Source organism: Pongo pygmaeus, chromosome 7 (genome assembly GCF_028885625.2).
Source record: "Pongo pygmaeus isolate AG05252 chromosome 7, NHGRI_mPonPyg2-v2.0_pri, whole genome shotgun sequence".
In the NCBI taxonomy this organism is placed as follows: Eukaryota; Metazoa; Chordata; class Mammalia; order Primates; family Hominidae; genus Pongo; species Pongo pygmaeus.
In genome coordinates this window covers 111,116,578-111,141,844 of record NC_072380.2, presented here as the reverse complement: position 1 = coordinate 111,141,844, position 25,267 = coordinate 111,116,578, and the positions used below count along the sequence as shown (strand labels likewise).

Sequence of the window (25,267 nt, the reverse complement as noted above, 5' to 3'; positions counted from 1 at the left end):
TCTCAAGGCATTCCTAGGAGTAGAGGCAACAGCTGGTTAGCAATACTATGTGCCAGGTAATATGTACACAAGGGAACCACAACTGACATAGTCCCTACCCTCCTGGTGCTTATATGCCAGAGAAGGAACTTTTCATATCTAAACAGAGAGAAATATGTTGTTATGAATCAGGGCACACACCTATCCCCTTTTTACCTGTTCAACTAGTGTGTATTGGGTGCCACCTACTCCTAAGTGTAGCCCTGATGTGCTCTCACAAGAGATACAACAAAGAATGGGTCTCGGACGGGTGCCATGGCTCACGCCTGTAATCCCAGCACTTTGGGAGGCTGAGGCGGGTGGATCACAAGGTCAGAAGTTCGAGACCAGCCTGGCAAACATGGTGAAACCCCATCTCTGCTAAAAATACAAAAATTAGCTGAGCGTGGTGGCAGGCACCTGTAATCTCAGCTACTGGGGAGGCTGAGGCAGGAGAATCACTTGAACCCGAGAGGTAGAGGTTGCAGTGAGCCAAGACTGTGCCATTGCACTCCAGTCTGGGTGACAGAGTGAGACTCCATCTCAAAAAAAACAAAACAAAACAAACAAACAAAAAAGAATGGGTTTGAGGCTTTAGAGAGACTTTCACTCAGCTGGAAGAAACAGATGAATGGGTAGGCTGTTTCAGTACACAGTGTGGTAAGAGCTGTGTTGGGATAGATATGGGGAAGTATGGGGGTTGGAAGAGATATCTAACACCTCATGTTTGGAGGTTCAGGGAAAGTTTTCCCAGAGAAGTCATACCTAAGCTGAGTCCTGATTGATGAGTTAGATTTGCTGGGCGAAGAGAAGAGACAACTCTTAGGGTGAAATAGAGCATTTTTAGCTGGCCTGTTCAGGGTGTCACTGAGCACCGCTTGGCTTCTACCAGAGCATGCTACATTCTTACCTGTTCTATTTCCTCATGTTTCTAGATAAGATTCCATTTGAACACTGTTTCTGAGGCAAAAAATAAATAAATAAATAAATAATAAATAAATAAATAAATAAATATAAGAAGTTTGAAAATCACCATATTGGAGGATTAGTGATGAACTTTGGCAATTTGTATCAGCTCACGTGTATATTCAGTTTTGGGTGGGCCAAGAAATAAATTGCTGTGTGATTGAGATTTATGCTGGAAACAGCTCAGTTTTAATAGAATATCCACATTGCCTTTGTAAAAACACTATTTATATTACCCTACTAAGTTATAGAACACTATTAAGATTGTAGTAAGATGTTGATGAAAATGATGTAATTAAAAATAGCCATTTCTTTAGTATTTTAATTATCACATGCTCATATTAGGAAGACTTTTAAAAAGTATACCTTTAGCAATATATGGTTTTCTTCAATTAGAATGAAATTCAAGTTACTATTTAAAAAGTCACCTTTTGATTGTATGTGGTGGCTCATGCCTGTAATCCTTGCACTTTGGGAGGCCGAGGTGGGCAGATTGCTTGAGCTCAGGAGTTCAAGACCAGCCTGAGCAACATGGCAAAACTCTATCTCTAAAAAAAATACAAAAATTCACCAGGCATGGTGGCACGTGCCTGTAGTCCCAGCTACTTGGGAGGCTGAGGTTGGGAGGATTGCTTGAGCCCAGGAGGCAGAGGTTACAATGAGCTGAGATCATGCCACTGCACTCTAGCCTGGGTGACAGAGCCAGACCTTGTCTCAAAAAAAAAAAAAAAAAAAAAAAGAGTCACCTTTCAAGCAGTATTTTCAAATAGTATTCCATTTTCTTTAATTATATGATGTGGTTGATGGACACTTAGATTGATTCCATATTTTGGGTGTTGTGAATAGAACCTTTGGATTTGTATAAGAAGCTTAAACGTAATGATTCAGTCCATATAATTTGTATCATGTGTAGTGTTTAAGTAAGGTACAATTAGATAGGAGTATGTAGCCCTTTTTCCATTTTTCCTTTTGGTTTTTCTCATTTTTTTTAATACTCTTTCTATTTTGAGTTGTGATACTAGAGGAGGACCATTAGGATAAAGAGTGTAGGGAGCTGTGAAGTGAAGATGGAAATGGAAAGGATGTGATCATTAGGTATGAGATGAGAGGAAGCCCAGAAGCCCCCACCCCCTCAAAAAAAAAGAAAACGAGAACAAGATATGTCATTTTATTGGATTGAAGGCGTTAAATAGGGGAAGGGAAAAATTAATGAGACAGGAGGATGAAATGGAGAGAAGATGCATAAGAGAAAGGCATAGAATGTGGCTCATGATTGGCATGCTAGTTATTAAGGCATCATATTTCACCTCTGCTTCCTGGTGTAGTCTGTAATTTCCTATGTGTTTTCCTGGTTCTTCCACCCAGTGAAATTTTCAAAGACATAGCTGCTTACTCCTATTTAAAAGAGACAAAACTAGCCAGGCACAGTGGCTTACGCCTGTAATTCCAGTGCTTTGGGAGGCCAAAGCAGGAGGATCACTTGAAGCCAGGAATTTGAGAGCAGCCTGGACAACATAGTGAGATCCTGTCTGTACAAAAAATAAAAAAAATTAGTCCGGGTGTGTGCATGCTTATAGTTGCGGCTACTTGGGAAGCTGAGGTGGAAGGATCACTTGAGCCCAAGAGTTTGAAGCTACAGGGAGCTATGATTGTGCCACTGCACTCTAGCATGGGTGACAGAGTGATACCCTGTCTCTTAAAAAATGAAAATAAAAAATGTAACAAAACTACAGTTAGCCCTCTGTATCCCGCTTGTTCTGCATCCACGGATTCAGCTAACTGCATATTGGAAATACTGGGAGAAAAAAAGCAATAGAAAAAAACAATAAAAAACCAAACCAATGCAGTATAACAATTATTTTCATAGCATTTACATCGTATTAGGTGTAATAAGTAATCTAGACATGATTTAAAGTATACTGGAGGATGTATGTAGTTATATGCAAATACTGTGCCATTTAATATAAGGAACTTGTGCATTCATGGATTTTGGTATCTGTGGGGTTCCTGGAACCAGTTCGCCATGGATACTGAGGGATGACTGTGTATAGAATTGCTGGGTTCCGATACAACCTGAAAGTCCATATACTGGCTTAGTCAAAATTCTTAGGCATATGGCTGAATTAAAACTTTCTGCATTGCTTAAAATTTATATGCAGGTATACCTTACTCTGTTGTACTTCTTCACTTTGCAGATGCTGCATTTTTTTTTTTTTTAATTGAAGGTTTGTGGCAACTTGTACTGAGCAAATCAAGTCTGTCAGCACCATTTTTCCAATAGTTTGTGCTTGCTTCATGTCTCTATGTCATGTTTTGGTAATTCTTCCCATATTTCAGACGTTCTCATTATTATTATATCTGTTATGGTGATCTGTGATCAGTGATCTTTGATGTTACTGTTGTAATTGTTTTGAGGTGCCACGAACTGCACCTTTGTAAGATGGTGAACTAAATTGATAAATGTTGTGTGTGTTCTGACTGTACCACTGCTAGGCCGTGGGCCCCATCTCCCTTCCTTTCCTCAGGCTTTCCTATTCCTTGAGACACAATATTGAAATTAGGCCAATTAGTAATTCTACAATGGTCCGTAAGGGTTCAAGTGAAAGGGAGAGTCACATAACTCTCACTTTAAATAAAAAACTAGAAATGATTTAGCTTAGTGAGGAAGACAGGTTGAAAGCCGAAATAAGCTGAAAGCTAGGGTTCTTATGCCAAACAGCTAGCCAAGCTTGAATGCAAAGGACAGGTTGTTGAAGGAAATTAGAAGTGCTACTCCAGTGAGCACATGAGTGGAAAGAAAGTGGAAGAGCCTCATTGCTGATATGGAGACAGTTTGAGTGGTCTGGATAGAAGTTCAAACCAGCTACAGCATCCTCTTAAGCCACAGCCTAATCTCGAGCAGTGCCCTTACTGTCTTCAATTCTATGAAGGTTGAGAGACGTGAGAAAGCAACAGTTTGAAGCTAGCAGAGGTTGGTTCATGAGGCTTAAACAAAGAAGCTGTCTCCATAACATAAAAGTGCAAGATGAAGCAGCAAGTGCTGAATTAGAAGCTGCAGCAAGTTATCCAGAAGATGTAGCTGAGATAATTGATGAAGGTGGCTACATTAAGCAACAGATTTTCAATGTAGACGAAACAGCTTTCTACTGGAAGGAGATGCCATCTAGGACTTTCCTAGCTAGAGAGAAGTCACTGCTTAGTTTCGAAGGACAAGCTGACTCTTGTTAGGGGCTAATGCCTCTCATGACTTTAAGTTGAAGCCAGTGCTCATTGCCCATTCCAAAAATCTTAGGACCCTCAAGAATTTTGCAAAATCTCCTCTGTTTATGTGGCAAATCACATTTATTCATTTGTGTATATTGAAACAACCTTACATCCCAGCAATAAAGCCTACTTGATCGTGGTAGATTAGTTTTTTGATGTACTGCTGCATTTGGTCTGCAAGTCTTTTATTGAGAATTTTTGCATTTGTGTTCATCAGAGATATTGGTCTGAAGTTTTCTTTTTCATTTTGTCTCTGCCACATTTTGGTATCAGAATGATGCTGGCCTTGTAGAATGAGTTAGGGAGAAGTCTCTCTTCCTCAGCTTTCTTGGAACAGTTTCAGTAGGATTGATACCAGCTCTTCTTTATATGTTTAGCAAAATTCAGCTATGAACCTGCCTGATCCAAGGTTTCTTTCTGGAAAACAAAAATTTGTGTGACTCACTGTATTGTGATATTTGCTTTATCGAGGTGGTCTGGAAGCAAACCTGCAATATCTCATGGATTTGCCTGTATATAACACTAGAGTGTTACAGTGTTTTGAGTGAAACTCTCTCCCCGCTTCCCTAACCTTTAATAATCAACATGCTGGTTTAAAAACAGACGTTAGAACATCTAAATAATTTTAGTTAGTTAACTTGCTGGCTAGAATGAACAACATCATGTTTGATCCTTCACAATCCTGCTCAGGATAATATTTAAATGCTAGTTTGATTGTATTATTTCTTTATATAAATTTCTTCAGGGGTTCCCCATTGCCTGGACTGCCCTTTCTTCTTTGTCACTAGTCTAATGTTTTTCCATTTTTCTCCCTAGTGTCTGCTAGTAGGCTTGTTCAGTGAATGTTTGTTGTTTGAATTACTTAAAAAAAAAGATAAATAAATGTGAATTTGAATGCGTATCTATGTTAGTGGAAATAGACTTGAGTTTAGAAGTCTCAGGTCTTGAACTGTCTGAGCCTATTGGTAGGCTTTTTTTTTTTTTTTTTTTTTTTTTTGAGATGGAGTCTTGCCCTGTCGCCCAGGCTGGAGTGCAATGGCACGACCTCGGCTCACTGCAACCTCTGCCTCCCGGGTTCCAGAGATTCTCCTGCCTCAGCCTCCTGAGTAGCTGGGATTACAGGCGCGTGCCACCAGGCCCGGCTAATTTTTTATATCTTTAGTAGAGACGGGGTTTCACCATGTTGGTCAGGCTGGTCTCGAACTCCTGACCTGGTGAAACCCCATCTCTACTAAATACAAAAATTAGCCAGTCATGGTGGCGGGTGCCTGTAATCCCAGCTACTCAGGAGGCTGAGGCAGGAGAATCGCTTGAACCCGGGAGGCAGAGGTTGCAGTGAGCCGAGATCACGCCAATGCACTCCAGCCTGGGTGACAGAGCGAGACTCCGTCTCAAAAAAAAAAAAAAAGTATGCTTTATTATTACTCACATATCATGAGGCCAACAGATCAAGAGACTATTGCTATGGAAAAGATATATTGTTATATATACAGCTCCCAAGAGAAGGAGGTGTACTGTGTCACAGGGGGCTCCACAGGGAACTACCAGAGTCAGTTAGGAGGCAGAGAAAGTGAGGGGGAAAAAGTGGGCAAGAATGTTTATGTCGTTTCTGTGGGAAGGGACAGGTGAGATAGGGTAAAACAGGTTTAGGATTGGCTACTTTGAGTATTTTGAGTGGGTTCTGGGGCATAGGGCTTTCTCTGGTTGTCTGGTACCTGGCCCTGGGGCAATTTGGGCAGGGGAAACGTTGACCCTAGAGTGTAATCATAGAGGTGGTTGGAGGTTTGGGCTCTAGATAGGTTGTGCATATGAAAGACATCCTTCCATGGGAGTTAGTTTGCTGTCTCTAGGAATTACCTAACCCTGAGAGGGGCAGTCGCTTTAGTTTTAGCAAGGTCCCAGATATCAAAGCGTCAAGAATACAGAAAATAAAAAGATATGCTTACTATAATCTCTGCGTGGACTAACACTACTTTTTAATTGGTCTCTCTATATTCACATTTGCTTCCCTACAATCTAGCTTTCATTCAGCAACCACAGAAACTTTACATCATGTTATTCCTCTGCTTAAAATTCTTCACTGATTTTTTTTCTGTATTTCAAATAAAGCCCAGTCTCTTTACCTTGGTTTTGAGGCTCTTCATGGTCAGGCTTCTGCCTACATATGCAACTCCATTATGTTCTACTGTATGCTTTACTCACTTTTTCCTAGGCCCGCTAATCTTTCAATTCTTTGACCGTGATTTGTTCTGTCTTTCAGGGCCTTTGCAGGGCAGTTCTTAGTGCTTAGTTATCTGGCTAACTTCTCGTTAAGTTTTGCATCTTAGCTTAAATGTTATTCGCTTGGAGAGTCCTAAATTAGGTCCTGTCTTAGTTTTTTTGTGTGATTTATTTATTCATTGGTTCTTTTCTTTCTTTCTTTATTTTTTAATTTTAATTTTTCTTTTTTTTTTTTTGAGACGGAGCCTCACTCTTTCGCCAGGCTGGAGTGCAGTGGCACCATCTCGGCTCTCTGCAACCTCTGCCTCCCGGGTTCAAGCGATTCTCCTGCCCCAGCCTCCTGAGTAGCTGGGATTATAGGCCCCTGCCACCATGCCCAGCTAATTTTTTTTTGTGTTTTTAGTAGAGACAGGGTTTCACCATGTTGGCTAGGATGGTCTCGATCTCTTGACCTTGTGATTCGCCTGCCTCAGCCTCCCAAAGTGCTGGGATTACAGGCATGAGCCACCATGCCCAGCCTGCTTCTTTAGTTTGTATGTAGGAGAAGAGAGCTACTGAGGATAAAATGGAAAGCAAGACAGATTGGTACCTATCTTTATGGAGCTTTTATTCTTCTGGGGGAGGCAGATAAAAGTCAATGACAAAGTCCTTGCAGGATGTAATAAGTGCTTTACAGTATAAAAGGTGCTGACATAGAAAGTATCAGAAAGTATCACTGTATACATGTGAACTCTGGAGTTTAAGCATTTCTTTCTTTTCCAATCTGTGGATTTTGTAATTCACAACGGTTCAGTGGAGAAAGGACATTGTATTGTTAAAGCTCACTTATCTACTTTCAAAGGTTTTTCACATACTCCAGTGCCTTCCAAGTCTCAGAGGCTACCATGGAATTTGAATGCATTCCATTCCTTCATATGAACTAGGAACAATTTTATTTGCAGAAATGGTGAATACAAAATAAAGTCACAGCAAGTTTATCTTATAGCACCCTTTCTTCTTTTCTTGCCATGGTTAGTAATCATATTTATTTGTGAGTTTACTTCCTTAATTCATGTATATTCGTGCTAGTGTATTCTGCATGAGGGTCCAAATTGTGAATGTGTGTTTCACTAGTGCATACGGAACATCTGGTCAAATGCCTGGCCCAAGTAGAGGGTCAGTGAATGCATGTGGCTGTTTAGTTCTAGTTGCTTAAATACTTTGCTGGGTTAAAGTTAGTGAGGCCATGTTTTATGTTATAGAGGTGTTAGACTTGGATCCATCTACTTACATGGGTGTTAGATGGGCCATGAATTATTTTTTTGAAGAGAATTTTACCTTTTGCCAAAGTTTTCTCTTGACTTACTCTTACGGAGAGATAGGGCTGTGTTTTCAGGTAGCTGCCTAGGTTAGAATTCCTAATTTTCATGAGTTGTCACTTCTACCCTTAGCATTGCTGATTAGTGTGTATGGCAAGAAAAATGTACATTTTTTTGTATGCTTTTCAGTGAACATAATCTTCAATTCATTGTTACTTAACACTTTTCAAAATTTTGAATGAGAAAATTCATATTTAAGGAGTTTTTTTTTGGCAGGCATGGTGGTTCACGCCTATAGTCTCAGCACATTTGGAGGCCGAGGCAGGCGGAACACATGAGGCCAGGAGTTCAAGACAAGCCTGGCCAACATGGCAAAACCCCATCTCTACCAAAACTACAAAAATTAGCTGGGCGTGGTGACACAGGCCTGTAATCCCAGCTACTTGGGAGGTTGAGGCACGAGAATCACTTGAACCCAGGAGGCAGACATTACTGTGAGCCGAGATGGTGCCACTGCACTCCAGCCTAGGTGGCAGAACGAGATTCTGCCTCAGAAAAAAAAAAAAAGAGAGAAAGAGAAAGAGTTGTTTTTTTTTTTTTTTTTTTTTTCCTGAAGGATATACAGTCTATTCACTGGTGGAGTGAAGCTTAACTCTGGGTCTATGTCAGAGTCACCAGTAGAGCTTTTAAAAACCTACTGAATCAGAACCTCAAAGGAGTGTGGGCTTGGGTCACAGGTGGCTGTGATGCACAGCCAGGTGTAGGAACACTACTCCCTATAAAAGTTTCCACATAGGTGCCATACCTCAAAGGAGTAAATGTAAAGAAGTTTTTTTTTATGTTTCCCATATGTTGCAGTTCTAAGTCTGTATTTAGTTTCATTTGTTTGTAAACAAGCACTTTTCTTAAATGGTTCAGTGAACATTTATGAACTCCAAATACATACTTTCAATTCCCAAGACCTAGCAAAGCTGAGTGTGTCTGGAAATTTAAGGTATGAGATGGAGAGTAATCAGAGATACAGGTAACAAGGTAGACTCTGAAATAACTTGTATGCGATATGAAGCAGGTAAGACCTTTTCCTTTGGGTAATGGAGAGCTGTTGGAGTATTTTTGTTTAACTAGGAGAGCAGTATGATCAGCTTGTTTTACTTTCGCTTTAAAGTAAGATACCTTGTCAACTGTATGTAGCATAGATTAGAACAGGGGAGAAAACTAAGACAAGGAGACCAGTGGGGAGCAAGTCTGTGCAAGAGGTAACGGAGTAGCAGTGGGGATAAAACAGGTTTGAATTCAGGCCCTTCAGCTCCAACCACTCTGTCCTACCTTTGACTTCAAGACATAGTTAATTTTTTTGTATTTATTGCCTTTGTTTTTAATATAAAATTTAATTATAACAGGAAAATTTTAAACTTTTGTTTTTTAGATGACTGATATTTTTATTATTTATTTATTTATTTTTAACTTTTAAGTTCAGAGGTACATGTGCAGGTTTGTTACATGGGTAAACTTGCGTCATGGGGGTTTGTTGTGCAGATTATTTTATCACCCAGGTATTAAGCCTAGTACCCATTAGTTATTTTTCCTGATCCTCTCCCTTCTCCACCTTCCACCTTCTGATAGGCCCCAGTGTGTGTTGTTCACTCTGTGTGTCCATGTGTCCTCATCATTTAGCTCCCAGTTATAAGTAAGAACATGTATTTGGTTTTCTGTTCCTGTGTTAGTTTGCCAAGGACAATAGCCTCCAGCTCCATCCATGTCTCTGCAAAGGACATGACTTTGTTCTTTTTTGTGGCTGCATAGTATTCCATGGTATATATGTACCACATTTTCATTATCCAGTCTATCATTGATGGGCATTTAGGTTGATGACATGTCTTTGCTATTGTGAAGAGTGCTAGTTACAATGAACATAAGCATGCATGTATCTTTATAATAGAACAATTTATATTCCTTTGGGTATATATCCAGTAATGGGATTGCTAGATTTAATGGTATTTCTGTCTCTAGGTCTTTGAGGAATTGCCACACTATCTTCCACAATGGTTGAACTAATTTACACTCCCACCAACAGTATATAAGCATTCCTTTTTCTCCACAACCTTGCCAGCATCTGTTTTTTTTTTTTTTGACTTTTTAATAATAGTCATTCTGACTGGTGTAACATGGTATCTCATTGTGGTTTTGATTTGCATTTCTGTAATGATCAGTGATGTTGAACTTTTTTTCATATTCTTGTTGGCCACATGTAGGTCTTCTTTTGAAAAGTATCTGTTCATGTCCTTTGACCATTTTTTAATGGGGTTGTTTTTTTTTTTTCTTGTAGATCTGTTTAAGTTCCTTATAGCTGCTGGATATTAGACCTTTATTGGATGCATAGTTTGTTCAAAAATGTTCTCTCACTCTGTAAGTTATCTGTTTACTCTCTTGATAGTTTCTTTTGCTGTACAGAAGCTCTTTGATTTTACTAGATCCCATTTGCCAGTTTTTGCTTTTGTTGTGATTGCTTTTGGTGTCTTTGTCGTGAAATCTTTGCCTATGTCCTGAATGGTATTGCCTAGGTTGTCTTCCAGAGTTTTTATATTTTTGGGTTTTACATTTAGGCCTTTAATCCATCTTGAGTTAAATTTTTGAACATGATATAAGGGAGGGGTCCAGTTTCAATCTTCTGCATGTGGCTAGCCAGTTATCCCAGCACCATTTATTGAATGGGGAATCCTTTTTCCCTTCCATTGCCTGTTATTGTCAGGTTTGTCAAAGATCATGTAGTTGTAGTTGTGTGGTCTTATTTCTGAGTTCTTTATTCTGTTTCATTTGTTTGTATGTCTTTTTTTGTATCATAACCATGCTGTTTTGGTTACCGTAGCCCTGTAGTATATTTTGAAGTCGGGTAGTGTGATGCCTCCAGCTTTGTTCTTTTTGCTTAGGATTGCCTTGGCTATTTGGGCTCTTTTTTGGTTTCATATGAATTTCAAAATAGTTTTTTCTAGTTCTGTGCCGAATCTCAAATAGTAGTTTTAATAAGAATAGCATTGAATCTATAAATTACTTTGGGCAGTATGGCCATTTTAATGATGTGTGTGTGTGTGTGTGTGTATTTTTTTTTATTTTTTATTTTTTTTTGAGATGGAATCTTGCTCTTTTGCCCAGGCTGGAGTGCAGTGGCACAATCTCAGCTCACTGCAACCTCTGCCTCCTGAATTCAAGTGATTTTCCTGCCTCACCCTCCTAAGTAACTGGGATTACAGGCACGTGCCACCATGCCCAGCTAATTTTGTATTTTTAGTAGAGACGGGGGTTTCACCATGTTGGCCAGGCTGATCTCAAACTCCTGACCTCAAGTGATCCTCTCAGAGTGCTGGGTTTACAGGCGTGAGCCACCGTGCCCAGCCTCATTTTAATGATATTGATTGTTTCTGTCCCTGAGCATGGAATGTTTTCCCATTTCTTTATGTCATCTCTGATTTCTTTGAGCAGTGTTTCCTAGTTCTCCTTGTGGAGATCTTTCACCTCCCTAGTTTGCTGTCTTCCTATTAGTTTATTCTTTTTGTGATAGTTGTGAATGGGAGTTAGTTCCCGATTTGGGTCTCGGCTTGACTGTTGTTGGTGTATAGGAATGCTAGTGATTTTTGCACATTTGCTTTTGTATCCTGAGACTTTGCTGAAGTTGTTTATCAGCCTAAGAAGCTTTTGGGCTGAGGCTGTGGGGTTTTCTAGATATCGGATCATGTCATTGGCAAACAGGGATAGTTTGACTTCCTCTCTTCCTATTTGGATGACCTTTATTTCTTTCTCTTGCCTGATTGCCCTTGCCAGGACTTCCAATACTATGTTAAACAGGAATGGTGAGAGAATGCATCCTTGTCTTAATGCCGCTTTTCAAGGGGAATGCTTCCAGCTTATGCCCATTCAGTATGATTGTTGGCTGTGGGTTTTTCATATATGGCTCTTATTATTTTGAGGTATGTTCCTTCAATACCTAGTTTGTTGAGAGTTTTTAACATGAATGGACGTCTGATTTTATCGAAAGCCTTTTCTGTATCTATTGAGATAATCATGTGGTTTTTGTCTTTAGTTCTGTTTATGTGATGAATCACATTTATTGATTTGTGTATGTTGAACCAATCTTGCATCCCAAAGAGAAAGCCTACTTGACTGTGGTGGGTTACGTTTTTTATGTGCCACTGGATTTGGTTTGCTAATGTTTTGTTGATGACTTTTGCATCAATGTTCATCAAGGATATTGGCCTAAAGTTTTCTTTTTTTGTTGTATCTCTGCCAGGTTTTGTTATCAGAATGATGCTGGCTTCATAGGATGAGTTAGGGAGCATTTCCTTCTCCTCAATTTTTTGAAATAGTTTCATCAGGAATGGTACCAGCTCTTTGTACATCTGCTAGAATTCGGCCCTAAGTCCATCTGGTCCTGGGTATTTTTTTTTTTGGATGGTAGACTGTTTATTACTGCCTCAATGTTAGAGCTTAGCTACAATTTTAAAGGCTGTACTGAGAAGTCTTCCCTGATAGTCTTCTCTTAACCTCCACAATTGGTAGAGTGCCTACTTATTCTTTTATTGTACTTCCAATATTTTTTTTTTTTTTGCTTATTTGTTTTTCTGCCTTATTTATCTTATGTTGGTGCCCAGCAAAATAGCTACTGTTTTTGATTGTAGCTACTACTAGACAGAAGTATTTATTTGAACAAGTTGTCCTCTTACATGCCATACTTGGTTTTTCACTTTCTATTTGTGTACCTTTATTCATGGCCTTTCTCTTTTCTAGAATTTTCTTATCCCTCTTCTCCATCTACATTGTGGAGTTTAAACTTTTCTTTCAAAATCTCATTCAAATCCCACTCCCTTCCACAAAGTTCTCTTTGGATGATTCCAATGTTATTTCCTCATTTGAGCTCTTGTAGCATTAAAGTTGTGTTCTATTTAGTTTCTGCTGTCCTGTATTTTCTATCTCTATGCATTTTTTGAATATGGTATTCTGCCTCTTTGAGATAGGTACGATTTCTCATACATCAGTATATATAGTTTATCCATAATATACATTATTGCTGATGGTCATTTGTCCCTTTCTAAATCTTCCTAAAGACAGCTTGGCTATAAACATAGTTTATTCTGCTCTGGAAGACGTAAGACCTCAGTTTAGAAATTAAATTGCTAATTTTTAAGTCTATAAATTTAAGCAGAAAAATTTATAATTTTTTTCTCTAGAATTTTCAAAAGCCAGAATGAAAGAAAATTTAAAATAACTTTTTTGGCCTCATTGAAATATAGATTATTTTAGAGTTGATTAATATTTGACTGAATGCAAAATCCTTTAGAAGACATATTTAAAATGCTTTAGTCAAAGGGAAAAATTTTCATTTGTTCCTCATGTTAAATAGTAAGTTCTTTGCCAAAATGAAGTCTTATTTTCTTCAGAATCACTCAAAACATTTGGGCCTCTTCTGGTTTGTAATCCTGTTAAATTTCATCCATGAAGTAAAGCCTAATTATGCATAGTTGGTGAACTCCAGATACTGAGAATTTGATGTGCAATAGAAATTTACTTATTTAACTTATTGGAACATTATGAAATGTTGAAAATACTTTGTATTGGGATTAAGAAAAAAATTTCTTTGGGAATTAACTAAATTTAATTGTTTATGTATTTTCCTTTAGCCCATATGTTGTAAAGTACTATGGCAGTTATTTTAAGAATACAGACCTCTGGATTGTTATGGAGTACTGTGGCGCTGGCTCTGTCTCAGACATAATTAGATTACGAAACAAGACAGTAAGTATTTTAAAATTGTTTTGCTAATCTCATTTCTAAAGTCGTATTTTAGAATCTGACTAGTTGGTATTTTGTTACACAGAAAATAATAGCATGAAAAAAGAAAAGGTTTTTAAGTGGTGTAAAGATATCTAGTAGGAGGTGTGAGAACCAGCCACATATCTTTCTGTGACAAATTTAGGAATTATATGATTGTTTAATTTATTTATTAGGATTATTTTTGGTGTGTCACAGAGAAACTACCATGGTACTTCTCTTCTTCATTTGGAATCAGTGTGCGTGTATGTTGTTTAATAATGTGAGTTTCATAAATTATGGCTAGAATTTTATTTAAAGTTTATAATATTCATGGTATTTACTTATCTTAAATTTTCTGTATTATAATTTATGGCTGGTAATATTTAAAGAAATTATATACTTCTGAATTAAAAAAATATAAAACATTTTTGTATTTATTTTCCCAAATATTGTCAGGATGTGTGAAATTGATAGAAATATATATATTTCTATAAATTTAGCTTAGTGAAATGTATTGTTTAATAAAAGCTTTTTATGGTTATGTTTTAACTCTAAGTAGAAGTGCTATTTACAAAATTGTTTACTTTAAGCTAGTAATACATCTAGTTTATTTGGACAATTTGTATGGACCAAGGTGACCTTTTTTTCTTGAATAGGAAGAGTAATCAGTGAAATAATTTGTAATTCTGTAGCAGTAACATTATTATATGTTGTCAGCCATGTTTCAGTAAAATACATTCAGAAAAAATACTTCAGTCAATTTGTGGTTAACCAGAATCATTTTAAAGTTTGATTTGGGAAGTACACTGTAAGTTTATTTTACTAATTTTTTTTTCCCTGTTAGAGAAAAGAAAGTAAATAAGATTTCTTTTAAGGGAAGTGAAACAGAAGTTGAAATAATCCCTGTTTTGACAGAGTAGATTAAGTGATCTGTGACATTCCTAATGATATATTTTAGAATTTCTATGGTGCTTAACTAGCATTTATGTAAATCAGATGATTCTTGAGTGGCAGAACAATGTTTCAGTGGAAAGTAATTATATCCCAGTTAGAGAATTGTTTTAAAATCATTTCAGGGCTAAACTCAGTGCATTTGGTATTTAAAGTTATCAAGTAGGAATATGAAATGGAAAATGTTAAACATCTCTATTTTCTTAGTTTTAAGTGTTAATGTTACAATTTTGAGTAGATACGAAGTATTTGATCCAAGAAGTTTAATTCTTGTTGCCAATAATTACAACTGTGAAGACATACTATAGTTCTTAAAGATAGGTATGGATCAGATCATTACCTTCGGAAAACTCTTTGTCAGTTATCAAAGAAAAGATTTTATCTATTCATATTCTTTGTTATAAGACACAGTCCACTGAGCATGTTAGGGAGTCGTACACTTGGAATAACATAGTTGTTACTCTCACACAACAGGTACTCTGGGTTCTGGGATGGCACGGTAAGAGTCTAATTTCCATATATGAAAAGGAACTCAGAGCTGCACAAGAGATTGATCAGGAGCTGTGGGTATATTGTTTCTGAGTGTTGCCTTGATGACAGCTCCTATTAAGTCTCAAGAATATTTGTATCTTTCTTTTCTAGTGCAAGGACATTTTTCTTCATTTATTTATTATCCAAAAAGAGTACCATTATTGTTAAGGTTAATAATATAAAGATATGTAACATCCCATTTAAAAAATATCTGGATGTTGTAGGCCTTTGTTCACTGGAGTGATACTCTTGATTGTCTGAATTTCAGAAGCACGACTATTACTGACTGGCTTTCAAAAATTTGATGAGTCTAACAGTCGTCTTTGATTAAACAGGTGTAAAACTCACTCTAGTAATTGTTTTCATGGTGATGAAACAATCTTTTCCTAAGAATATGGCAATTTGTTTTTAAGAGCTTGTATGGTCTGTTGTTTTTTTGTGATCTGCTTTGTTTCTTTAAATTCTGTATACATTTTAAATAGCACAAGAAATTCTTGTTATTTTATATTGTTATTCTTGTTATTTTATATTGCAAATGTTTATATTTACTCATATATTTATGCTTTTTATTGTTCTTTATTTCTTTCTGTATTTCCCAGTTGCCTGAAGAATATCTGTATTTCCTTATGTGTGGTGGGTATGATGATAGTGTCTTTTTTTTTTTTTTTTTTTTTTTGGTGAAAATGTTGTTATTTTACTTCATGTTTTCTTTTTTCCTTTTTTTTGAGACAGGTTCTCGCTCTTTTGCCCAGGCTAGAATGCAGTGGTGTGATCACAGTTCACTGCAACCTTGAACTCCTGGGCTCAAGCGATCCTCCAGCCTTAGCCTCCTGAGTAACTAGGACTTCAGGAGCATGCCATCATGCCTGGCTAATTAAAAACAATTTTGTTTTGTAGAGATGGGGTCTGGCTATATTGCCCAGGCTGGTCTTCAACTCCTGGTCTCAAGCAATTCTCCTGCCTTGGCTTCACATAGTGCTGGGATTACTGATGTGAGCCACCATGCCTGACCCTCACTTCACTTCTGAACAGTGTATTTGCTGGGTAAAGAATTCTAGGTTAGTGATTCCTTTTAGCCTTTTAAAGATATTATCCAGAAATCTTGTATTTTATATCCCAGAACATAATTTATTTTTATTTTTGAGACAGGGTCTTGCTGTGTCACTCAGGCTGTAGTGCAGTTGTGTGATCATGGCTCACTATAGCCCCGGTCTCCTGGGCTCAAGTGATCTTCCCACTTCAGCCTCCTGAGTAGCTGGAACCACAGTCATGTGGCACCATGCCTGGCTAATTTTTTTGATTTTTTGAAGAGATAGGGTCTCACTTTGCTGCCTAGGCTCATATCCTAGAACATATTAATTATAGTCTAATTCTGTCTGCTAATCTTTTAAATGTTAATCTCCTGTGGGTCTCTTTCCATTTTATATTGTTTCTCTTATTTTTTATTGTTTTTGTCTATGCCTTGTGATCTTTGATAGAGTGCTAGACATTGCATAAAACGTGATAGAGGTTATTTGAGCTTCTGAATGTTGACGTATTTTACTTAAAGTTTTTGTTTCTATCTGGTGGCTAGAACTAGTAATCCTGGATCACTTTAATTCAATTGGGGTTAGAGATAATTTGAATCTGGGCTTTAGTACAGTTATGTGCTACATAATGATGTTTCTATCAATGATGGACTACATGTAGAATGGTGGTCCCATAAGGTTATAGTATTGTACATTTACTGTACTTTTTCTATGTTTAGATGTGTTTAGATACACGAATACTTACCATTGTGTTGCTGCTGCCTACAGCATTCTGTACAGTAACATGCTACACAGGTTTGTAGCCTAGGAGCAATAGGCTATACCATCTAGGTTTGTGTAAACACACTCTGAGATGTTCACACAATGATGAAATTGCCTAATGACGTCTTTTTCAGAATATATCCATTTTGTCAGGTGACACATGACTGTACTTTTGAGGGTTGATCCTCCTTTACATCTAGGATATGGTCCTTTGGCATTATAGGGCTTCTCAGTTTCTTGGTAGGTTTTGATTTCCAGTCTTTGACCTTCTCATCTTGTAAGTCAGTCAAAAGGTCTGCTCTGCTTATTAGCCTCTTGGCCTCTGTTCCATAATTGATAGATGCCTCTTAGGGAAAAGCAGCCCTTATTACTAGGCTCACCTCTTTCTTTTTCTTTTTTCTAATATTTTGTTTTCAGATAAAATACACTGCTCGTGTGTCTTCATTAGCCTTAACATAGACTTTTAAACATATTTTCTCCAGACATTTTAGTTCTTTCAGCAGGAGAGTGGTCTGAATTATCTAGTTTATGACTGCCAAAAGTGGAACTCTTTCAAATAGTACAAGTTTTGTTATTAGCAGTTCTGTTCTGCTATGAGCAAACATATGCAAAGCTACCCCCAAAGGCTAAGGGAGCTGAGAGCTGAAGAAAGATGCTGACAAATCCAGTTTCTTATAAAAAAACATTTATTACAGACTTACTAGCAGAAATAATGTTTTGGGTGGCCAAGAGATGGTATATTCCCACATCCCCCCTCCCCAAAATATCCTTTATAAAGCAAGCTTTTTTGGTAAAACATACGCAGCTGGTTACACTTCAGACTTTCTTGCTACTTGTGACCACTGGAGAGGTTAGATAAACATCTTTATGAGGGGTTATCTATGCTACAGGCATTGTTTAAAGACCTTGCTGCTGGAGCCAAACTCCTGTCATTATGGTGGTTTTGCTTAAAAATGGTATCACTCTTATCTTGCAATAGGCTGGTTTTTTACCTATATCTTTAATCTAGCTGGAGTTTATTTCTGTATATGATAGGAGATGGGGTATACAGCACTTTTTTTTTTCTGTGTGGAAATCTAATTGTCCTAACACAATTTTCTATCCCTTTTTAACTGGCTTATAAGCCTGTCCTACTAAGGTTATGTATATATTTGGCTCTATATTTGGTCTGTCTGTTCTAGCAGAGATTTATTTGCCTGCTTCTGCAATAGAAATTTGTTCTTAATTATATGGTGGCATGTTTGATGTTTGGGATGCAATTCCCTTGTCTTTGTTTTCCTTGATCTCTCATATAAGTTTTATTTATTTATTTATTTATTTATTTAATTTTTTATTTTTTTTTGAGACGGAGTTTCGTTCTTGTTGCCCAGGCTGGAGTGCAATGGCGCGATCTTGGCTCACTGCAACTTCCGCCTCCCAGGTTCAAGTGATTCTTGTGCCTCAGCCTCCCTAGTAGCTGGGATTATAAGCACCTGCCACCACACCCAGCTAATTTTTATATTTTTGGTAGAGATGGGGTTTCACCACGTTGGCCAGGCTGGTCTTGAACTCCTGACGTGAGGTGATCCACCCAGTCACCTAAAGTGTTGGGATTACAGGCATGAGCCACCATGTCCGGCCTCATATAAGTTTTAGAATAAGTTGTCAAGCTCCACAAAAAGTCTTGCTGGGTTTGTGATTGGAATTACATTTAACTCATAATTTGTGTTAACTAATATTTTCCAATCCATGATCATAGAATATCTTTGTGTTCAGTTCTTCTTTTTTGTATTTAAATGCATTTTTAAATCTCCTTGAAAATCATTCGGCTGGATGTGGTGGCTCACTCCTGTAATCCTGACACTTTTGGAGGCCAAGGCAAGTGGATCACCTGAGGTCAGGAGTTCGAGACCAGCCTGGCCAACATGGCAAAACCCCATCTCTACTAAAAATACAAAAAAATTAGCTGGGTGTGCTGGCGGGTGCCTATAATCCCAGCTACTCGGGAGGCTGAGGCAGGAGAATCGCTTGAACCTGCGGGGCAGAGGTTGCAATGAGCTGAGATTGCGCCACTGCAGTCCAGCCTAGGCGACAGAGTGAAACTCCGTCTCAAAAAAAAAAGAAAATTGTATACATTTTAAATTTGATTTGCTTCTAGGAGCTTTGTCATTTTTACTGCTAATGTGATGATCTTTTGTTGCTGTTATATTTTCTAGTTGGCTAATGGTAGTATCTAAGAATGCTATATCTTATATATTTTTGTTATTCACCATAGCAGTTTTTGCCATTGTTACTCCTCCGACCCTGTTCCTTAATTTTACTAATTAGTCGTTTGCTTATTTATTTTCTATTCACGTACCTTTTTTGTAATCCAGTTAATAATCCTGTTTGACATTTTGTATCATTCTTGCCTAGTACCCCAGTTATTTCTCTTAATCTCTTTTTAGGAGTTTTATCTTGTCCTTGAAACTCATGCTTTGTGTTTGGGGCCTGTTCCTTGGAGTGAGTATCTCAGATACTGGTTTACTCATTTGCTTGCATCTCGTTTTACTCTTGGTCATTTGGGTATGTCAGGTAGAGCCCTTGAATTGACTTTTCTTATTATTATATTCACTTAAATGAATTCATGTATGATCTGTGGATGTAAAACTTTATTGACAACTTTAACCTTTATAAATCTAAAAAAAGATATAAAAGCACGATCACTGAAATTAATTGTTTTGTGCTTATCTTTAAATTGTTAATAAAAACTATAAAATATAGGTTGAGAACAAGGTTGGATTGGTGCTCAAGTGGACCCAGATGGATGTTGTTCTGACAGCATAATCCTGTTCTGATGTGAGAGCTTAACTTTATAATTCATTTGATTGTGTATATACTACATATATCAACCATATCAATAGTAAGCTTTCTCAGAGTAATGGACAGCTTAGATTACATTATTAGAAACTTTTTGGATCTTGTCTATGTATAATTTGCATATTCTATTTGTACATATTTATATATAGTGAGCTTCATTTATTATAGAGAAGAAACAAAATTGTGTGATGATTTAGGGAGTTGACAATAGATTCTAAATTTTTAATTTGTTTTAGGAGTAGTAAGTCTTGGAGAACCACCTAAGTAACATATTTTTTTGTGTGTGTGGAATTGTGCTTGTCTTTCAAAGAAATCTTATTAGGGATAAAGCATTCTTGATTCTGACTTATTGACTATTGTCTATTTTTGAACAAATGTTTCCTTGAAAATTGAAAATAAAAGGCACAGGAAAGAGCAAGTCCAATTAAGTTACATGTCTTTTAAATAAAACATTTAAGTTCAAATTTTTTAGCCTGATGTATACACAGAGTTTATGTATTACCTCCTTTCTACCTGTACAGTTTCATACCTTGTCACTGTTTTATCAGGTACTTTCCAGTTCAGTGTTACAATGAGAACTGGCTCCTAGAATAAGAACTGGCTTCATATTTTGGTGATTATATGTATGCCCTTGCCTCATCCTCTACCCTTCTTTTAGTATTATCTCTACCCTCAGTCTTTGCCAAGTGAATTTGCATCCATGAAGGCCCAGCTGAAAATGTTACCTCTTATTTGAAAATTTGCTTATTTTCTCAGGTAGCTTGTTGTCTATTTAGTAATTCATTGATTAATTAATTGGGTGTTTATTGCATATTCACTCTTACATAAAGCACAGTAAATGCTATTTTTACTGTGATGATGATGTTTATTTTGACTATTAGGTAGGCTATCTTTTCATATTTGTATTGGCTGTTTCATGTTCTTTTTGTGCCTATTCTTTGCTGTTTGTTGTTTCTGTTGGCCTTTTTTTTAAATCTGTTTTATTGCTTGACAGTTTGCTAATAGTTATATGAGTACTTCACATATTTTAAAAGTCATAAAACAAATTATCTGATTGTCAGCATAGATATTAAAGAAGGACCTTCAAAATCTGATCTATACTTTTTCTTTGGGAAACATGTAGGAAAAGATGAAGGCATAGAATTAAGTTGTGGGTTAATTAGACATATTCCAGTGATTGTAACTGAGTCTGAGTTGTAAAGGGTAGAGATTTTGTCTATTTAAGTGCTGATTCTTACTCAACATGGGCCAGATCACAGAGTTGGCACTTGAGCTGGTAACGAATTGTGGTAATTAATGGTAGTGGTACTAGAATTAGGAAAAAGGTAAAACTCCTGTATTCTAGTGGGTGATAAAAGTTTCTCTGACTCTTCTGGTTACATTATGAGTAAAAATCACTGTTAGTATTCATTGAGTCCTTTTGGTTTTTAAGTATTTGGGGCTCTATAAAATAGTGTATGTGACTTAACTTTCTGATTTTTGTGATCAGACTCACAAACACAGCTCAAGTCCTGGTATCATACACATTCAGTAACTGATTTTTCCACAGTATTTTAAACTATCTTTTAAGTTTGATGAAACTTCTTTGTAGATAACCCAGCCATGGTATTCTATACTTGGGAGTTACATTTAATTAGTCAGCTTTTAGTGTCTGGGAGAAGAGTAGTTGCAGTTGCCTTTCTCCTTGAGGAGTAAACTCTTCAAGGGCAGGAGTTTTAATATATTAATCTTGAAATATTCCAAGTGCCTAGAATAGCTTTTGGCACCTACAAGCCTTTGATAAATGTTGAGCTGAAACAGCCAATTTTTTGGCTTCTTGTCCTGTGAATATAAAATTACTCTACCTCTTTATTCAGTGTTATATTTTTGTGGATAAGTTATAATTTGCATGGCTACTATTCGGTATTAATAATGTGGATTGCTGAACAAATATGGTCATATACCAAAGACAAGCCATAAAAAGTATGCTTACTAGTAACCTTGGCATGTGTGAAATACCAGAATATGTTTCATTAGTTCCCTGATTTTTACAAAAGTTTTATATGTGTCTATGTTTAATTTTTTGCTTAATTTTAAAAATGTGTATCTTGATAATTTTAACCATAGGCCTTCTGTGACTCATGAAAAAGCTTTTTGTTGTTTGTGTAAGATAATATAAGCATTTTTTTTGAGGAGTCAAGTGTTTTCAAGTTTTAAAAGAATAAAAACTTTAGTATATTTGTGGTAATAAGTTTTGAAGGTTTCCTGTGAAGAAATTTTTTAAAAACCAATTTATATTATATTAAATGCCGTTAAACGTCTCGAAACATTTATGCATTTCAAACATATACTGCAGAGTAGAAATGCATAACTCTGTGAAATTGAAGCTCTTAAAAGATAGGTTAGATTTTTGATTAGAGGCTTTCCAAATGATCTTTACATAATTGTAAAGCTATGTCTTGACATATGGAAGAAATAGAGTCTATGTTTTAGATGTTTATTGTATACTTAAAAACATTCTAAGAAAATGCCTAAGGTTATTCTTTCCCATTTAGGCCCATTTTTTGATTTGACTACTTGTTTTCATTCAACCTAGTATAGTAGAAATGGCATGAACCCAGGCTTTCAGCAATATGGGTTTTAGTTTTGGTTCTTCTACAGACTAGTCTTATGGTCTGTAGCAAATCATTTAACTGACAAGGACTTCAGTGTCCTCATCTGTTAAATAATAAGTAACATTTGCCTAGTGCTTTACATTTTACTTGGCAGTTGATATGGTTTAGCTCTATGTTCCCCCCCAAATCTCATGCTGAATTGTAATCCCCAGTGTTCGGGGAGGGTGCTGGTGGGAGGTGATTGGATCATGGAGGTGGATTGGAGGTGATTGGATTATGGGTGCAGATTTCCCCCTGGCTGTTCTTGTGATAGTGAGTTCTCATGAGAGTGTGTAGCACTTCCCCCTTCATCCTCTCTCCTGCTCTGCCATGAGAATTCGGTGCTTGCTTCCCCTTTGCCCTTCCGTTATGATTGTGAGTCTCCATGGCCTCCCCAGCCATGCCTCCTGTACAGCCTGTGGAACTGTGAGTGAATCAAATCTCTTTTCTTCTAAATTACCCAGTCTCAGGTAGTTCTTTATAGTGGTATGAGAGTGGGTGAATATAGCAGTTTTATTTACATTTTGCTTGAATGGAAAGGTTCAAAACACATTTATTGATTTAGGCCCAGTGCTGTTCACTAGAGGTACAAATAACTAATAAATGTTGCTGTCTTGCATTCTTCACACACTAGATGAGGTAATAGGTATGTAAAAAGTCAAATTCTGTCTTGCAAAGAGTTAGAGTTCTTTAGGAGGAAAAAAGGAGACGCACATAGCCTAAAAATTTAGAAAAAGTTTCATTGGTGAGAGAATCCGTTCGCACAGTGGTCCTCGACCTTTTTGGCACCAGGGACTGGTTTCATGGAAGACAATTTTTCTGCAGATGGGGGTGATAGTTTCAGGATGAAACTGTTCCACTTCAGATCATCAGATATTAGATTCTCATAAGGACTGCACAACCTAGATTCCTTGCATGCGCAGTTCATAATAGGGTTTGTTCTCCTATGAGAATCTAATGCTGCTGCTGATCTGACAGGAGGAGGTGGAGCTCAGGCAGTAATGCTCGCCCACTCGCCACTCACCTCCTGCTGTGTGGCCCAGTTCCCAACGGGCCATGGACCAGTACCCAGGGGTTGGGGACTCCTGCATTAGCAGATTCTTGAAAGAGTAGGAGTTATTGAATATAAGCTTCAACAGGGCAGGGATTTTTCTTTTTTTGTTCACTGTTTTATCTTTAGCTTCTAGGATGGGTGCTCAGTAAATATTGAAAGAATGAATAAATGAGTGAGTCAGAGAAGAAAGGGCAAAGAACATCTTGGAAGAGGAAACAATGATATGCTCAAATTTTATTTCTGTCTCTAAATATCCAGTGTTGTACTCCTAGGTTACCCAAAGAAGAATGTTCCCAGCATGTTGTCTAAATGGATTTACTTTTCCTACACTTAATTAATTACTCAAAATCATTGCCACGTTTTAGGTTGATGGCTCTACGTTAGGATCATGTTGTTATATAATTTTCTGTTTCTGGGAGTTTTTTCTTTTTTTATTATTTTGAAAAAAGCAATGTATGCATCTTTTATCACTTTGGTAATATCTTTGAGCTTCTTACTCAGTGTATTTATTTCCTGAAATGTATGTGATTCTTCTTTGAGATTTCTTTGGAGCTTCCTGATTTCTTGTTCTAATGTGGACTCATTGCTTTGAGGTCTGTTTTATAGCCTTATCCTTAGAATTTCTTTTCACTTGACTCTTGGGTTAGTGCCACCATTAAAAAAAGGATGTTTCCTGTTTTCTTGGTTTTTACCTTTGTTTTGTATTCTTCCTAAACTGTCTTCTTCATGATACAAGAATAAGGGGTCAATTATTATTTGAGCCTTTGCATATCTGAAAATGTCTTTATTTTGCTTTTATACTTGGTTGATAGCCTATGTAGAATTTTACAGTGAAAATAATTTTCTCTCAGAGCTTTGAGACTTTCCTCCATTTATCTTCTAACATCTAGTGTTGCTAATGGCTGTCAGAGTCTTATTTATTTGTAGGTGTTTTCCCCCTCTGGAAATTTCTGGACTTTTCTTTTTATCTTGACATTTCTGATATTTCACAAGAATGTGCCTAGATGTGAGTCCATTTTATTAGTTATGCTCGGCATTCAGTAGTTCCTTTTAATATATAAACACTTGTCTGTCTTCAGCTTTGGAAAAGTTCTATTTTCTTTATTGAAAGGTTGAATCTCCTGAATTTGTTTTTCCTCTCAGATTTTCTGTCTCTTTTTGTCTTTTTGCCTTTTGGAGGAGGCGGGGTGCTTTATTTTGCTTTATTTTCTGACTTTTCTAACTGAACTTTTTATTTTAGCAGTTATATTTTAATTACAAGAACTCTTTTGATTATTCCTTTTTCATAACATATTGATGCTGACATGGATAGAAAAGCTTTTGAAATTGCTTTAAGAATAATACATTTTTAAAATAAATGCTATTGTCTGTTTCCTGAATCATTTCTGTTTCTTCTAGGGTTATTGATTTCCTTGTTTTATTTATTCTGGTCTTGCCCTTGGGTCTGGAAGGCTGCTCAGGTCTCACTGTAAGCATTGGGACAATGCCTTTTGAGTGACAGGCATAATATTAGGGTGAATGGGTTGGGAGCCAACTTTTAAGGGAAAGGGCCTACAACAGGTTTTTATTGAATTTCTTTTTTTTTTTGAGACGGAGTCTCACTCTGTCGCCCAGGCTGGAGTGCAGTGGCGCCATCTGGGCTTACTGCAAGCTCCACCTCCCGGGTTCACGCCGTTCTCCTGCCTCAGCCTTCTGAGTAGCTGGGACTACAGGCGCCTGCCACCACGCCTGGCTAATTTTTTTGTATTTTTTTTAGTAGAGACAGAGTTTCACCATGTTAGCCAGGATGGTCTCGATTTCCTGACCTTGTGATCCGTCCACCTCAGCCTCCCAAAGTGCTAGGATTGCAGGCGTGAGCCACTGCACCCGGCCCCCTGAATTTCTTTAGAGAGGAACCCTTTC

At 37.2% G+C, this 25,267-nt stretch overlaps 1 protein-coding gene across 1 annotated transcript in view; it reads left to right on the top strand.

Annotated features, from left to right (window-relative positions):
• Positions 1–25,267, top strand: part of STK3 (serine/threonine kinase 3) — a 356,889-nt gene that overhangs the window by 69,454 nt on the left and 262,168 nt on the right. The window contains exon 4 of the mRNA XM_054499924.2: positions 13,436–13,550. Coding sequence (XP_054355899.1) covers positions 13,436–13,550 — 115 coding nt within the window. The remainder of the gene's footprint in view (positions 1–13,435; positions 13,551–25,267) is intronic.